Genomic DNA, 18,155 nt, shown 5'->3' with positions numbered 1-18,155 from the left:
CTACTGAACACTCTATCTCATGTTCTCTTTATTTCACTATAGCATGTCAAATTGAGCGTAAAAAGCGTGAGTTAATACTCATACTCTTTGGAACTAAGCTCCCTCAGATTGTACTACACTGTGCTACAAAATATTAGGTTAAAAAGATTATATGAAAATATATGATTGTCTATAGCATCGAGCTTTTAGTTTATTTAATTTACTAATATTCGTATATAATATAATATGTATTATTTTACCTTTGTTGTGTTAATATTTAAAAATGAAAATTTATTTTCAAATATTAAAAACATTTCCTTGGTTTATATTTTTATGTTAATTCTATATAGTATCTCGCAGAGCAAAACATTCGATAAGTATTTGTTTCGAATCTAAATTTAGTTGACTTCCAGAAAATAATTGAAAGCAAAGAGTGCGATAAGATAAGAACCATAGTACTGATTTTTAATAGGTAATACACAGTAGGTAGATTAGATAATAAAATTTTAGTATAGCTTATACGGTTACTTCATTAGTTTTGTTTTTCTCTCTTTCTATTTTTTTTTAGAGTTCAAATTAACCTAAGGAGACGAGAGAATTTTTCACGGTACTGCAGCAATTTGCGAACAATATAAATAACTATACCAATACTGAAACTCAGACGTGCAATGATCATTAACAGTTTGTCCACGCAATAGTAATCTATAAACTTCATATTGGAGGGAGAGACTCTCATATAAGGAGCACCTCTGTGGCGTATGATATATTCGGTCCAAAATACTGCCGTGTCTAGTGGATGCATTGGCTGGTCACGAATCCTTTGAGATAATGTCTGGGCATTATGCCAATACTTAGGATGATCAAGCAATTGTTTAATAGCTGATTCGAAGTCATGCCTTGTCAACTTAAGAATATCCACAATAATAGCTGCACCCGCTTCATTCATTCGATCCATATTGCGGATCTGATCAAAAAATAGAGGCATGCCCAAGACTGGCTTGGCATAATATGCTGCCTCGAGAGTACCCAGTATTCCACCGTGGCTGATGAACAATCGTACATTTGGATGCGCCAATAATGCTTGCACCGGAAGCCACTCGTTCATGTAAATATTACGACTAATATTTGGTCGTTTGTTGCCTTCGAATTTCCAAATAATCCGTTGCGGCAATGACTCAAAAGTTTTCAATATTATAGACAAGGTTTCCGTTGATAAATCGCAGCTGCGTAATTCTGTGCCGAGGGTCATCAAGATAACACCATGTGGGGAGTCTTCAACAAACTTAGCGAGATCAGGAAGCAACTCAGGCCGCTTCTTGGGCACATGCATGCCACCAACTTCAATGAGGCTAGGAACATTTGGACGGGCATCGAATAAGCTGAAGTGTTGGTTCAACAATATCAGCGAAAAATTCTGACGTATATCTTCAAAACTCTGTGTTAGATGACCAAAAAATTGATCATGTAGAGCTCGTAGACCTGGTAGAAAAAAGAGTTTGTGCATCATCCATTCCTCAGATATAAGCATCCAATTGTAAAAACGATCAATCAAAGTTATGCTACGTTTGAAGCCAATAGGCATAATAGGTTCAAATGTCGATGCAGCCGAGTGTCCAACCAAAGAATCCAAGTTCCAATCACCACCACATGTTGCAAGGCCCATCAAGGTTGCATTGAAATGTGCGGCCATGCCGAAGAGTGCGTCCGTGTGAGATGGTTCCATTACAATTAAATCGTAGCTAACATTGGAACGCATTAACATCTGAACTTCCGCATTGACTAACACGTTCAGGTTGATTTTTACCATAAAGTTTCGTATAGACTGTAGTTCACTCCATTTGGAAAGGCTCCAAAAGTCATCGTAATTCAATCCTGTTTATTGGGTAAAAATGCATTTGGCAAAAAAACAGACTATCAGGAGAAAAGAATCAATTCATTGTTTCTAATCTTCACGAAAAAAATTGTAGCTCAATACACGAGTAACTATTATCAATGGAAGATTGCAACTTACCTGTTTCATACTCATCATTTACGAAAATAGAGTGTATTTCTCTTGCGATTGGACAATTTGCAAACGCGTGTATTAAAGTCAATTCATGACCACGATCCCTCAATGCTTTCAAAAATGGTGTCAAAAGACTGCACTGCGAATGCATATCGTAGGGAAATACAAGTAGTATTCTGGCAGCCCATATTTGACCCACGGGAAGCAAGAGCACCGCAAGGCCAATCACCTCAAGGGGCAGGCGCTGCAGGCGCATTCTAAACTTAAATCACTTTTAGCGAAGTAGTTCTAATGCGAAGCAAATGTGGAATTCAACTGACTATATCAAGTGTTGATACTCAAATCGCTCACCAATTCGCATTGATATACAAAAATGATAAGATTAGCACACTACGCTCTTTAACACTGGCAACACCGAACTATCGGAGTAGTATCACAAATTTCAAAAATTAGTCCATTCTTTAATGGACGGTATGTGATAGAATTAGATAGATACTTACTAGGAAAATAATAAAATTTTGAATTCTCCGTCAGTACGGTTGTTACTATCAGTAACATCATTTGAAGAAGCAAAATGAGCTGATTTATAATGCGTATCAATTCCATAGCCCATCATCTTTACCAGGTAGTAATTCCTTACTTTAACTTTATTACCATCTTAAAAATACAAAACACTATTGACTATCAAACTACAAATGATCGTGAGAAATATTTGAGTTTATCAATTGCTTTCATATTTGCTTTATTTTTTTGTTTTGATTTTATTTATAGGATTGTTATTATCACGGTCGCGTCTGACAACAATTTCATGTGTTTACTAAATCTAGTATGTTCTGATGCAAACAAAAAATTAACTCTCACTTAAGCTCTCTTAAATTCTTCCTCCTTCATATTTTCTCTCTCTCTGTTGAACTCATTATTTCTTATTCTCTACACGCTTCACACAGCACTAACCTACTCAATGTTTACTATAACTGTATACCCACAGTGTTAGATTGAGCGTAAAAATAGCAATTTATGATAATAGAACTCATACTCTCTCAAACTTAAGCTCTCTCAGATTTCATTGCACTTTGATACAAACAATTGGATTAAGGATTGATTTAAAACATATTTTCATTTGGAATATATAAATATTTTTTTAGAATTACTTGATTATTAATTAATTTTCCCACTCTAACTCTGATCTAACATGTAACTGACCAAACGCTAAGATCTGAAGTTTTCATTTGACTTATGACTTACGCATTTCACATTGTAGAAAGGCGGTTCGATTACTGAAACATCCGGATATATCGGGAACAAATTATAAGTATATGTAATGGCACATGAAATATTAAAAAAATTTAATAATAATATATCCAAAGACGTAAATTTGTAAACTTATAAAACTAAATAACAGATTTTATGTTATTAATTAATACGTTAAAAATAATATTTTTATTTTTTATTATAATTATATTATTATTATTTTATAATTTTATTATGTAATTAAAATAATCCTTAGCAACTAATAGAGTAATTTATATATAATATAAGAGAGTAGTAGACTGAAACATTCGATAACTTTTCATTTACAATCTCAATTAAGTCGGTTGCCAGAAAAGAATTGAAAACAAAGAGTGCGATAAGATTAGCAAATAAACCGAGTTGTAGTACTCGTTTTGCGTATTTGTATGAACAATTATGGATAGTCTACTAAAATTAATTGGTAATTATCATACACAAGATTAGATAAGAGAATTGAAGAGTAACTAAAATGGTAAATTCATCAACTTCCAAATTATACGTTTCCAGTTAATAGTCTGCAAATTGAAATATAGAGAAGAACAAATTTTTCACGGCACTGCAATAATTTGAGAATCACATATATCACGATGCCAATAATGATACTTAGACGTGCAAATATCAAAAACAAACTGTCTACGGAGTAGTAATCCATAATCTTCATATTGGAGGGAGATACTCTCATATATGGAGCACCTCTATGGCGCACAATATATTCTGTCCAATACACAGCCGTGTCCAGAGGATGCATTGGCTGGTCCCGAAACCTTTGTGATAATGTCTGAGCATTATGCCAATACTTAGGGTGATCAAGCAATTGTTTAATAGCTGATTCGAAATCATGCCTTGTCATTTCAAGAGTGTCCATCATTATGGCTACACCTGCTTCCTTCATTCGCTCTACATTACGGATCTGATCAAAAAATAATGGCATACCCAAGACTGGTTTGCCATAGTATGCTGCTTCTAAAGTTCCCAGCATTCCTCCATGACTGATAAATAGTCGTACATTGGGATGTGCCAATAATGCTTGCTGAGGCAGCCACTCATCCATGTAGATATTCGCACTTGTATTTGGTCGTTTGTTGCCTTCAAATTTCCAAATTATCCGTTGCGGCAATGTCTGAAAAGTATTCAATATTATGGACAAGGTTTCCACTGATAAATCACAGCTGCGTAATTCCGTGCCAAGAGACATCAAGATAACACCATGTGGAGAGTCTTCAACAAACTTAGCAAGATCAGGAGGCAACTCAGGCCGTTTCTTGGGCACATGCATGCCACCAACTTCAATGAGGCTAGGCACATTTGGTCGGGCATCGAATAAGCTAAAGTGTTGGTTCAACAATATCAGCGAAAAATTCTGACGTATATCCTCAAAACTCTCTGTTAGATGACCAAAGAAATGATCATGCACTGCCCGCAGTCCTGGAAGAAAAATGAGCTTGTGCATCAACCATTCCTCAGATATAAGCATCCAATTGTAGAAGCGGTCCAAAAGAGTGAGGCTACGTTTAAAACCAATAGGTAACATGGGCTCAAATGTCGATGCAGCCGAGTGTCCAACCAAAGAATCCAAGTTCCAATCACCACCACACGTTGCAAGGCCCATCAAGGTGGCATTGAAATGTGCTGCCAAGCCGAAGAGTGCGTCTGTATTGGATGGTTCTATCACAAATAAATCATAGCTAATATTGGCGCGCATTAGATTCTGAACCTCTGCGTTGACTAGCACATTCAGACAGACTTTCACTAAAAAGTTGCGTATAGAGTTCACTTCACCCCATTTGGTTAGGGTCCAGTAGTCATCGTAATGCAATTCTAATTATGGAATAAACAAAGCCAGAAAACAACATTTTTTTTTAATTACTCGTAAACATTGTAGCTTGATTATTTCTTATCTTGCACAAAATCGTATCGTACGTCGTCGTCTGAAGATTGGAACTTACCCTGCGCCGTTTCATATTGATCTTTTACGTATATGGAGTGTAACTGTTTTGTGATTGGACAATTTGCAAACGCGTGTATTAAAGTCAAGTCATGACCACGATCCAGCAATGCTTGCAAATATTGCGTCAAGAGATTACACTGCGACTGCATTTCAAAGGGAAATATAAGTAGTATTCTGGCAGCCCATATTTGACCCACAGGAAGCAAGAGCGCTGCAAGGCCAACCACCTTAAGCGGCGGGCGTTGCAGGCGCATTCTAAACTTAAATCGCTCTTAGCGAAACAGAACCAAAGCGAAGCACATGTGGAATCCAACTGACTATATCAAGTGTTGCCACTCAAATCGCTCACCAACTGGCAATGGCATTGCTGAATGATAAGATTAGCGAACTACGCTCTTCAACATTAGCAGTCAAGCTATGGGAGTGGTATCGAAAATTTCAATAATTAACCTCAGTACACGAATGAGCTGTGAAATGTACGGACGTTGTGCAACATGGTAGGGCACATAGCCAGTGCTTTGGCAGTCCTTGGGCTGTGCTTGTCATTGACTCATGCCGCTCAGATATTGGCAGTGTTCTCATATAGTTTCCCAGCGCCTTTTCTGCTGGTGGCACCGTACATGAAGGCCCTTGTTCAGAATGGTCATCAGGTTACCATAGTCTCCTCATATAATCACTTGGAAGATATTGAGGGTGTGCGGCACATTCGAATTAAACTAATGGATCAGCTATTAAATGGTAAGCAAATGGCTAATATATTTTTGTTGTAGATAACTTGAATTGAATATTTTATTTTAGATTTGCTTGACTTTGATTTTGAGGGGACTTATCCCTTATCGAAGTGGGGAAAATCATCAATCATATCGACGTTTTTCCGTAATTCTTCGTATTATATTCTAAGCGATCCCAAAGTTCAGGGATTGTTACGTGATCCTAATGAACATTTCGATATGATTATTGTACAGGCCTCTCATACAGATGCTCTTTACGGTTTCGCGCAGCATTTTAAAGCACCTTTGGTGGGACTATCGGCCTATGGCACAGCCTGGAACATCGACTATTTGGCCGGCAACAAAGCTCCCAGTGTGTACGAGCCAATGCAGCCCGAGGGATATTCAAATGGCATTAGCATGTTCGATAGATTCACAAATTGGGTATATATCACAGAGGAGTGGCTTATAGATAGCATGGTTTTTCTGCCCAAGCAAGTTCACCTGTACAAGCACTTCTTTAATCGACCTGCGGAGAGTCTCTATGAAATCCGGCATAATTTCTCACTGATGTTGATCAATCATCATTTTAGCTTAGGACGCGCAAGATCCAATGTACCCAACGTAATTGAAATTGCCGGTATGCATATGAACGCATTCATTGAAGATCTCGAGCCGGAACTCCAACGTTTCATGGATGAGGCAGTTGATGGTGTCATTTACTTTTCCATGGGCCTGGAAATCGTTAACAAATGGCTTCCCCCGCACATGCTGAAAATATTAGAAGAAGCTTTTGAGCAATTACCGTGGCACATCATTTGGAAATCAGAGCTAGAAAACCCTATCCATAAATCGGATAAAATTTATATGAAGCAAATGTTACCTCAGCGCAAGCTACTTTCGCATCCGAATTTAAAGCTGTTCATTACACATGGAGGGATTCTAAGCATTATTGAGGCAGCGTTTAGTGGTGTACCGATGATTTGTGTGCCGATGTATTATGATCAATTTGGCAATGCCGAACGCATGAGACAAGCTGGCGTTGCCCAGGTTTTGGACATTGGCACAATGACTGTGGAGAGTACACTACAGGCAATCAAAGAGGTGATTGAGAATCCCACATATGCCCAGAAGGCCAAACAGATGGCCACGCGACTTCGAGATCAGCCGATGACTCCTCTGGAAACTGCAGTTTGGTGGACGGAATATGTGATACGACATAAGGGAGCTCCACATATGCGCCTCTCCGATCAGGATATATCCTTTATGCAATACTACAGTTTGGATATTATTTCGATGCTTTTTGGTCGCATTGGATTGTCCATAATTATACTTAGCTGCTTCAGTGTCAAATTATTTAAGCTATTGAAAAAGCCCTTTCAAATGCGACTGTATCACATTCCCTAACGCAACTGCAAGTTTGCTTATCAAGCACGTTGTAAAATGACTAAGTAAACCGAATCGAAAGAGCATGATTAAAAAGCCACGAAGAGACAAAGAGAAAAAATTAGAGAGTCAATATTTACTCTTTACTGATAAGGGTTCAATGAATTGATAGTTATCAAACAAAAAATAAAACATAGGTTTGTAGTGATTAAACAGTGAAGTCAAAAATTATTTTCTTTTTTAAAACAAAAAATTAAACTAACAATGGAAAACATATTAAAATATTAATGATTTTATATTATAAATAATTTGAGAATGGTGTATGTAATTTTATCTATGTAAATGATGCTATTTAAATGCTGCTCGCTTAGTAATAAAATAGTTATTAATAGATAAGTAAAGTTTATTTTACGTAATTTACATTAACTTATAAACCAATTTGTTAACCAGCTTGCGTTTCGAAAATAAATATTAAATGGAATTGTGTAAAAACCATTGAAAAGTATATTAAACTGCATTTCAACTATAACCAAAGAGTTAAAATATGTGAAATGGATTAAAGCTCTACAACAAGTAGTATTTAAAAAAACCCTTTTAAGTATTGTGGCCTTTTTATTGACATAAATACAAATTCTATGATTGCTTCTAATTGGTCCATTGAAGCCATTGCTAAATTAAAAAAAAAAGGTTGGACAACCTTCTAAGTACACTTGCAAACAGCCACGTATATTCTAATTAGGAAACTTTCCATCATCGGCCGGCCATTATCTGTCCATACCCAAAGCATAGCCCCTTCCCATAAGTATAACCGCACTCATTACGCATTTTACATCAATCAGCACGTGCCCAGCATGCTTTGAACTCTTTGCTAACCATTTTTTTTCATTCCACGGATTTTGCCATAGCAAAATAAAAACGGGAAAGGAAAAATTAAAAAAAGGGGGGCCACATTAAAATGCGCAGCTCAAGTTGGCAACAAAAAGTGCGCACAATTGCTTTTACAAATGCTGGGTAAAATACCCAGCGTGAAACGTGTCCGCGAAGTACACAGACAAGGACCTATTAAAGGTATAGAATTCCTGGACATTATGGCATTTTACAGCTTCTTCTCTATCCTCATTTGTATTTTTGTTTCCGTTCATAGTCTTCTCCTTCAATCAAATACAATTATACCCTTGCTCAATGATAAAAAAATTATAAATAAAATAAATAATGATACAAATTTATTATTGGCAAACAAAGTAATATTAAAATGCTTAAAGTTTCACATAATTTACAACCAACACTGGCACAAAAAATCAAGCAATGTTTAATTATTTGTGCACATAAATTCAAAACGATTGTATTCTTAGATCAACGAGTCGCAGAGCCAGCAAATTGTCGCAACGTGTTGTCAATTTGATGTTTATTGCAGATTTTTATTTGATTTTATGATGCAACATTTGAATTTATGTGCTGGCTATAAACTGGTCGAGTGTCTAATCCAAAAATTCTTGTGAATTTACGAAGTCGCGCGTCCCTTTTGGATTGTGTTTCGAGCCGAGCCAGTTTTATTGGCCATTTGGCAGGCCAACAAACTTTTTGGTCAATGCTCAAGTGGATGGCTTTCATTGGCGCTTAACTAACTGAAATTAAGTAAACTTTCTTTTGACTTTCATAAGCCTTTTAATAAGCCATAATCCCGCAGGCCTTCTCTGGATTGTGCGCACACAAAGGCAACACATACTCACACACTGACATCATAAAAACTAATTAACATTCTAGCGGGCCATGAAAAACGCATGCAATAAATATCATCAATGGTAGCAAAAGAACTTTATTAAAAGTACTTTTAATCAAATTCCATCGGGGCGCTTCTGTTGCTCCAGCTTTGCACTGGGGATAACATTTGAGGCCTGATTAACTTTGTAACTCGCATGAAAAGCATGTTCACAACTGCGATGAAACTATTCTATGTTAGCTGATGATTCTTATACCTGATTTTACTAGGGGTCACTTTCTTATTAAAGGAGATATTTAGATATAGATATAGATATAGATATAGATATAGATATAGATATAGATATAGATATAGATATAGATATAGATATAGATATAGATATAGATATAGATATAGATATAGATATAGATATAGATATAGATATAGATATAGATATAGATATAGATATAGATATAGATATAGATATAGATATAGATATAGATATAGATATAGATATAGATATAGATATAGATATAGATATAGATATAGATATAGATATAGATATAGATATAGATATAGATATAGATATAGATATAGATATAGATATAGATATAGATATAGATATAGATATAGATATAGATATAGATATAGATATAGATATAGATATAGATATAGATATAGATATAGATAGATATAGATATAGATATAGATATAGATATAGATATAGATATAGATATAGATATAGATATAGATATAGATATAGATATAGATATAGATATAGATATAGATATAGATATAGATATAGATATAGATATAGATATAGATATAGATATAGATATAGATATAGATATAGATATAGATATAGATATAGATATAGATATAGATATAGATATAGATATAGATAAAGATATAGTGTATAGTGTATGTTTACTTCGCCTTCTACATCACCTATTTTCTGTTACTTGTTTGCTAGCAAACTTGTGCGGCAGGCTTTTAATTAGCGTCTACCGCCTAAGTCCCAGTGCGCATTACGCATACGACGCGTTGGCTGCTGCTGGTGCTTGCTGTTGCTTCTGACGTTGCCGGTGCCGTTGCCGTCGGCGCGTTTGTCGCGTTGTCAGTGCTGCTGAGCGGCTCGAGCACGATTTTAATTAATTAGACTTTTATGAGGCGTGCATGCAGCTAGGCGTCGGGTTAAAGCCCAGTTATTGTTTTTGGCTTAATAAGCGACTTTGTCGTGTCCGCGTTTTGAGCTTTTACACCAGCAATAGATGTAGTATTTACACATGCACACGCACACACACAACGCACAAATATTCACATATAAAAGTGTAGCCTCATTTTTTGGTGTTCCTGTTGGTTTTGGTAGACATGTCCAAAGGGCTGTGTTCGCTGTGTGGTAATGAAAATTGTGGTCGCATTATGCTCAGCATTCGGCATAATTGCAGTCAGGATATGCGTTTATGCTCAGAGATTACTTTTTGTGGCCGGCCGTTGACCAACCGGGAACAGCAACAGCAACAACAACAACAACATCAACGACAACGACAACAACATGGGGCACATAATATAATGCCACTGAGCTGAATGCCCATAATAAAAGCCAGACGATGTCGCATTTGTATAAAGAAATAAAAATAATACCCCCATTCTTTCTGTGTGTGTGGTCATCGTTGGAGTTCTCTGATTCGCATTTCTGTCGCTGCCTTGCATGTAGCCAGGCAAATTAATTTCCACTTCTGTTGTCTTTTCTGATCTCGTTCTTTCTCTTGCTCCATGACAAATTTGCAGATTTTTGTTTTTAATGAAGTTAGACGGTTGTTTGTTTGGCTTTGTTAGCCACACTAGCAGTGGTTGCGCAATGAATATGGTACATGAACCACTCTAAGAAGGAACAAAATATTTGATGCCAATATAGCGTGAAGAATTAAAACTAAATTAGTACAAATTAATTTAAAATAGGCATTCCATATTAGAAGATATTTTCTAACAATTCTTGATCAAAATCAATTTTTGTTTATGGTTTATATATTTTAACTACTCACAACGAATTTATAATTCTAGAATGATAAAAACAAGTTTTTTTTAATCAAATCTATCGTACTTATTTTGTTGCAGTGTTCGTAAATGAACATATATATAGAAAATTGTCTATTCATAACAAACACATTTTCATTCTTATAATTCAGTATGAGATGCATCCGTAGAAAACATCATCAGATAAAATATTACTAATTCGAAGTTTATTTTGCTCCGATTTATGTACGTAACATATTGATGTGCCTTTTATATGATATATGCACGAAAAGAATTAAATTACCAATTCCTTCTTTAGATTTAATTCCTAAAAACTTAAATTATCTTTAAATTGAATTTGAAATAGTATTTAATTTAATTAGCAGTATCTTAACAAACAATTTTGCAATATTTAACTTGGATATCATTACAAAGTTGTGTAAATGTCTTATTCATTGAGGTGCACGCAGTTTCTTAAATCGCTTTGTAGTTGAAAGCGGAATAGTGAGGAGAATGAAATATGATAGTCATAACTTTTGAAAACCGAGAAAATAAATCAGACAATTTTAATTGTCAATTAAAACAAATAATTCATTTAGGAGCAACTGTAGTATGTACACTCTCAACTCAACTTGAACTTGTCTTATGACAATCGTAAATTTCATTTGAAATTCATGGAGAGAAGAATTTCATTTTAAACTTGATGGTTTGGGATGAAATTTAATTATGAGTACTTTTCGAATTTTAAATTCTGAAAAAAACACAAAACGCATAGAAAAAAATCAATGAAAACATTCTATTCAAATGCATAAAAATGCTTTTTAAATAATAATTAAAATGCACGCAAGAATTATGCGTTGAGAGCATAAAAAAACTTTCGCTCGACATAAAGAAAGGGGAATAAAAATAAAAGAAATTATTGTTATGATTATTATGCATTATGCTGGCAGCAACAAAAGAAATGAAAACGCGACCCAAGCACCGGCTCAAAGCTATTGCATAGAGACAGAGTTATAAAAAAAAATATTCAGTAACAACAACAACAAGACCAGCAACAACGTGGCAAAGAAGTAATCCGCTTGTTAAAAATAAACGAAAATAAAACGTAGCACAACGGAGGCAGAGCCAGAACCGAGGGGGAGCTTAGGGGTCTGAGGCCTTAGGGGGCAAGTGGATGTAGGAGGATGGTGGTGTGGTGGCGCACAAAACATAATCATCATAAACCGGAAATATCCCGACGGCGAAACATCCGCACATAAATTTCTTAAATAGTCTACAATTTTTCGTTGCCGTTCGGCATTTGCCGTTTTCTGTTTGCTGTTTGCCGCTTGCCGTGTTTGTTGCTTATTGTTTGTTATTGTTGTTGACCTTATTGCTCTTGCTGTTGTTGTTGTTGCTGTTGTTGTTGTTGTATCGCGTGTAAATACATTTAAGTATCTGCTGGCCTCCCACGACGCGTCGTCCGAATACAAAACTCAAACGCAAAACTTGGCCAACTGCAATAAACACACGAATTAACCCCTAATACCAACAAACGGACCGACAGTCTGACCGAGCAGCAGCAGCAGCACCCAAATGACAATGTGCCAGGACAAATGTCCTGCCTCAGCAGTTATTGTGGTTCTTGTTGCTGGAGTAACGACAACAACACCAACAACAACAATAACTAAAGCTACAACACAACTCACATAAATAAAATATTACAATTTTAATTTGTCTCTAATCCCAACGGAGCAGCAACAAAGTCGAGGGCGTGGCATTGGGCTCCTGGTTCATTGGGGCGAATTTTGTGGTTCGAGGTGTCCTTTCATCCACCCTTCCCCTATCATTCGCTCAAACCTCCATGGCTTTCATAAATTGCATGAATGCCCTTAGTAGCACATATACTTAGCTCTGCTTATTTGTAGAATACTCATATTATACCCAACAGCAACGCATAAATCAAACAAGAAATAAATAATTTCAGAGTCCGCTGACAGCGTTTACATGTTTTGGCCCCAGACAAAAGGTAAACTGAAGCCAGCTTCAGGTACTTGGATAATTTAGACTGGGATATAAAGCCTGAGATGAATTTCAAAACAGAATCAGCGATACTTGTATCTATCAGATAAAAAGTGAGTGCAAGTTTATCATTATTGCGAAACTTCAAAGAAAAGTGTATTGTATGTTGAACTTATTTTCGAGTACATTACAATATATTTTTAAATATTCAAAATGTATAAAATATAGTGAATTATAGTTCACAATAAATTTTATTTAAGGAATTATTATTATTAATTAAAATTATTTGCGCTCTACTCTTAAGTAATATAATTAATAGAATAAATCCCTTTGTACAAGTTTCACAGGCAAGTGGAAGTCACAAAAGAAAACCTGCCTTTATTTGATTTCCTTTCGTTTTGTCTCGCACTCCACTGCGTATACGCAATATTCGCAGTCACTTACTACTGCTGTTGCACACACTGCAAGACATCAGGCACGCAAAAAGACGGAACTGAACTCAACTCAAGCTGACTCGACTGGGCCATGGCCTGCAGCATACCAAACAACTACAACGCGAACAACAGCAGCAGCAACAACAACAACATCAACAACTACTGGGGCAATATCAGACAGCAAAACTCAACAGCCTTTGGGCTGTGTTGCCCATTGCCCATTGCCCATTGCTCGTTGCCCGATGCTCGTTGCCAGTTGCGATTGCGATTGCCTGGTCGCTATTGCTTTCACGTCGCTTTTATTATTTCACGCCATTTCAACAGCCGTGAGGCAACAAGATTATTTATGCGTTTCTCACAGTAGACGACGTCGACGAAGTCCCAGGCACGCTTTAAAATGCCCCGGACGTGGCTCCGGACACGAACACAGACATAGGACACAGCACTGAAATCCGTATCCGTATCCGGGTGGGAGGGAGGATGCGGCTTGTGCCATGAGTGTGGCCAAACGCATTTTGTAGACGCGCGTGTTTGGACACAAGTTAGCGTATTGCGAAGCCTGGCACAGCATACGCGAAATATTCGTTAAGCTGCGCAAAAGGGAAATTGGTACGCTGGCACTTTATGCTGCCTACTTCGCGGGCAGTGTAACAATGAGCCAAGCATCGAATATCATCGCAAGGCAAAGCACAGAGCAGCGCAGCGCAGTTATTGTGATTTTTGGCAATGAATACGAAATACGAACTGTTGCCCCCTCTCCGCCTTATTCTGAACATCTTTTTGGGGGAAGCTGCTGCTGCTGTTGCTGTTGCTGCTTTTGACAAATGGCTTCGATGATGTTTTTTATTACACAGAGCTATCTGCTGAACTGTGTGTCTATAGCTTGTGACAGCCATATATATAGCAGACGACATATACACAAACGAATATAGAAGTCTATCACACACATATCTATCATATATATAAGATATATGTATATATATATGTATATGTAGCACGCATTGCGCATACGTAAATTTCGACTGTTCATCATTTGCGTCTGGTCTGACCAAATATTTGGTTTTTGTTTTGTTTTGTCTATCTGTCTGTCTGTTGCTTCTTTCACTTTCTGTTTGTATTTGTTTTGTTTTTGGTATATTCTTTTTTTTATTGTTGTCATGTTGTTGCTTTGCCCGTAATGGCAGCTCGTAAAAATGTTTCATTTATGCTAAATTCATTTTTGTGCCTGCGAAATCTGTTGCCGCGCCAAAGTAATAAAAGGATTCCCTACATTTCTTGCCGTTTTCTTTTTTTTTTTTTGTTCATCTCGGATACTTGATTCTATTTTTGTCTCTTCCCCATACTTCCGCACTTCTTCTGTATGCTGTCTAGCTTGAATTTCTGCTGTATTTTTTGTGGCTTCCGCTTTCTTGGTCCCTGCTTATTTGCTAAGACCATGTTACAACAGCGGGCTATGGCTATGCGAGTAAATATAGCAAATTTATTGGGCTACAAATTATATTTGCTTTGTTCGCAGTTAATGAGTCTGTTAATGTTATGTGTTTGCATTTTGAGTGTTCATAAAACGAACAGAGAATGGGAAGAGAAAACTGCTCTCTTTCGAGCTGAGGTAACTAGACAACCGTAATAATAAGTTTGCATTGACTGACTTGATGTCTGATGGGTGGATGACTTACCTTCTGATGCCGCATAATTACTCAATAATGTGCTGAAAAATCGTAAAAGACTGAAAGTGTGAAGGTAAGAATAGCGACTGCGAAAACGAGTTGCACTCGGCTAGGCCGTTAAATTAAAATCAGGTGAGTTTAATGTGCCAACGGGTTAATGTGCCAAACACTAAAATCTGTCTCAGCTGCCAATCATCTACGTGACAATACTTAAAATAAATCTAGCATCAGATATACTCTGCAATTTAAGTTATTAGTACATATATTTGTAGAAATTTTTATCAAATTATAGTTTATATTTAAAATATGTTTATTTAAATGAAGAATATATGAAATAAGTATTACGCAAAGCTATTAAACTAAACCAACTAACTGAACTTGCATTCCTTTTTCTACTCTATCTTTATATGTCACATTTTCGCAGCTCTTTGCTTTTTTTTTACAACATTTTTTACGTTAATCATTGAAATAGCTAAAAATCACAACTGCATCAGTATTAGCTGAGTGCTATACCAACATTTTATAGCTTACTTTTATGCATAGATTTTCATATTTGACAATCTCAGTTTTGCGAAAGCCAGAGAGCTTCACAATGAGCTTATGGGGAAGTACACAAATCAGAAACCCAACAAGCTGTGCAGCAATTCACACCCACTCGCCCTTCTCTCTTCGGACGTGGACTACATAATCTTCAGCGAAGCGTTGACTTTGTGGGAGGTGGAGAGAGTGAGGGCATTAAAACAGAGAAGCAAGAAGGACAATTGAGCTGAAGCTGGATGGCTCCTACAGAGAGTAGCTGAGGCTGTAGTGATAGCTGGAAGGTGGAGCAGGCAGGAGGCAGCATGTCATTAAATGCGAGAATCCATTAAAAGCCGAAAATCAAACCAACTTTATTGAATATCAAATTAACATGTTCATAAAAATGCGCACATTAAATTAAAAGCCAGCAGCAGCAACAGCACCGAAGACGGCAAGAAGAGAGTGAAAAAGACTGGACAATGTCAATTTCATTGGCTGTAGCGCGCGAAGAGGAAATAATAAAAATTAACTATCGGCCCGTAGCTTTGGGTTGCTGCACACAAATACACTCATTTATACGCAAGGTTTATGCGCCAAGTTATATCGTGAAAAGTCAATTCACGTAAGTCGTCTGTCAAGTGTTAAAACAATAAAATATGCTCTTAATGATTTTTTCCATTAATCAAGCAACTAGAATGAGAAACTGCTGTGTTTTTTATTCCACAAAATGCAGTTAATGTTAATGAGTAGATAATGTTGTTATTTAATGTTAGCAACCAGATTGAAACAAGACACAACGCATAAACCAAGTCAGAATTCATGTCTCTGGGGCGATTACAAGTTGCTCGTTGGGCTTGACTTTAGTGGCGTTGACATTTTATTTATTTATTTCGCTTAGGTGACAAGGACGCTAAGGACATTGCTACTTTTTCACAGTTGTAAGGCGACAAATATCGACACTCCCAACTCGACGTGGATGTATGTGTGTGTGTGTGTGCGTGTAATTAAGTGAGGCATAAATAAAATGCCTTTTTAGTATTCATCACAATTTATGCTAAGCTCTCAAAGCGTCAAGTCATATAGTCCTGAGTCCCGAGTCCTGAGTTCTGAGTCCTCAGCGTTGCGGCTGTTTCTTGTTACTATTGCATAACTAAGTGCGCCAGGCGACAACAACAACATAAGCAACAACGACAACAACAAGGAGGTTGCCAAAGGACCTCAGTGTTGCGCCTAGCCAGCCAACCAGCCATCCATTTGGCCGCTGCCTCGCAGCTCATCAAATATGCAATTAAATCAGTTTCCGTTTAATTAAACCGGAAGTGCGTTGGTTTGAGCGCACACGCACACGCAAACGCATAGCCATATTGGCTATGGATTGGTGGCTCACCCATACACACACACACACACACACACTAACTCCAATTCCAATAGACTTCAACTGCGGGAGATGGAGTGCGATGCGCATTGTGGTTTTGCCTGTTTAAGTGCTGCGTGGGGTGCAAAAATTTTTACATTTTTATGAGGTTCTTCAACAGCGTTTTCTTCATTTGCCATGCAATATTTTTGCATTTTATTGAATCGAAAATGGCGCGATTTGCTGCCATTGTCTTGCCCACTCTATATACAGCTATGTGTGAATCCAATGAGTAGTAGAAGCTTTTGGGCTTGGTTAATGGAAACGCAAATGGTATTCGGTCTGTGAGCGAAGGAGACCGACAATTAGCTGGCCATGGCCATTTCCATTAAGCTGCAAAAGTGCTTTGCTGCTACGGCTACAGCTACAGCAACGGCTATGGCTTTAAGCTCAGGCATCAGCCAGCTGGCTAATTAAACCACGTGAATTGCCCGCCTAAAGTAATGCCACACTCTCAGCTGCAACAACGACAATGAGAACAACAACAATAACATTGTCGCCACTGCTGCCGGTTGTCATGCTTATTTCTTAATTAATAATTAAGAATGAAAACAAGCAAAAGTAAGTTGCATGCGCGCACTTTCGCTGCACAAAAGTCTAGCGAAATTGCCACAATTTCCAGAGACGCCCGTAAGCATGCAACGAAAATTTTACCTACGTTATCAACTTTTCATGCGGGTATAGCAACTATAGCATCGAGTTTATGTCACTATGGTATAAATATGAACATCGTTTCAGTGTTATTTTATATGATCCTAAAGTAAAAAGGACTATACATTTTAGTAAAAATATATTAATTATTATAACAGTGATATGTGTAAAAAAAAATTCGCATTTTCTAACAACGACATCTTAAAAAAAATCATTTATAAAATTTAGTTGGTACTAGTTGTATTTATACTTTAATAAAAAGCAATGTAAATATGTATTTAATATTACAATTAGTTGTATATTACTTTTGTATTTTCAATTTTTGTCTTGTATAGAGGAATCATTTATTGCAAAATAAATTTAATACTCAATTTATTTAGTTAATAAAATACTAATTATCAAATTTGTTACTGTTAATATTTTTGACTTAATTTAA

General features: G+C 36.6%; 4 protein-coding genes across 4 annotated transcripts in view; 2 read left to right on the top strand and 2 right to left on the bottom strand.

Annotated features, from left to right (window-relative positions):
• LOC133838951 (uncharacterized) overlaps window positions 1-18,155 on the top strand; it is a 183,708-nt gene that overhangs the window by 104,915 nt on the left and 60,638 nt on the right. The gene's annotated exons all lie outside the window — the stretch shown is intronic.
• Window positions 277-2,384, bottom strand: LOC133835945 (UDP-glycosyltransferase UGT5-like). Its single transcript, XM_062266144.1, has 2 exons — window positions 1,991-2,384; window positions 277-1,851 (listed from the first exon to the last, which is right to left on the bottom strand). Exons 1-2 carry the CDS (start codon window positions 2,238-2,240, stop codon window positions 551-553), a joined length of 1,551 nt encoding a protein of 516 aa, XP_062122128.1. The 5' UTR covers window positions 2,241-2,384; the 3' UTR covers window positions 277-550.
• Window positions 3,473-5,593, bottom strand: LOC133837587 (UDP-glycosyltransferase UGT5-like). The gene is made up of 2 exons (XM_062268389.1): window positions 5,221-5,593; window positions 3,473-5,092 (listed from the first exon to the last, which is right to left on the bottom strand). The coding sequence occupies exons 1-2, from the start codon at window positions 5,474-5,476 to the stop codon at window positions 3,768-3,770; spliced, it is 1,581 nt and encodes a 526-aa protein (XP_062124373.1). The 5' UTR covers window positions 5,477-5,593; the 3' UTR covers window positions 3,473-3,767.
• Window positions 5,630-7,757, top strand: LOC133837588 (UDP-glucosyltransferase 2). Its single transcript, XM_062268390.1, has 2 exons — window positions 5,630-5,960; window positions 6,021-7,757. The coding sequence occupies exons 1-2, from the start codon at window positions 5,717-5,719 to the stop codon at window positions 7,337-7,339; spliced, it is 1,563 nt and encodes a 520-aa protein (XP_062124374.1). The 5' UTR covers window positions 5,630-5,716; the 3' UTR covers window positions 7,340-7,757.

The sequence above is a fragment of the Drosophila sulfurigaster genome, chromosome 2R (assembly GCF_023558435.1).
Source record: "Drosophila sulfurigaster albostrigata strain 15112-1811.04 chromosome 2R, ASM2355843v2, whole genome shotgun sequence".
NCBI classification, from domain to species: domain Eukaryota; kingdom Metazoa; phylum Arthropoda; class Insecta; order Diptera; family Drosophilidae; genus Drosophila; species Drosophila sulfurigaster.
Note: the sequence above shows the minus strand (reverse complement) of the source record. Positions and strands in the feature narration are given on the sequence as shown.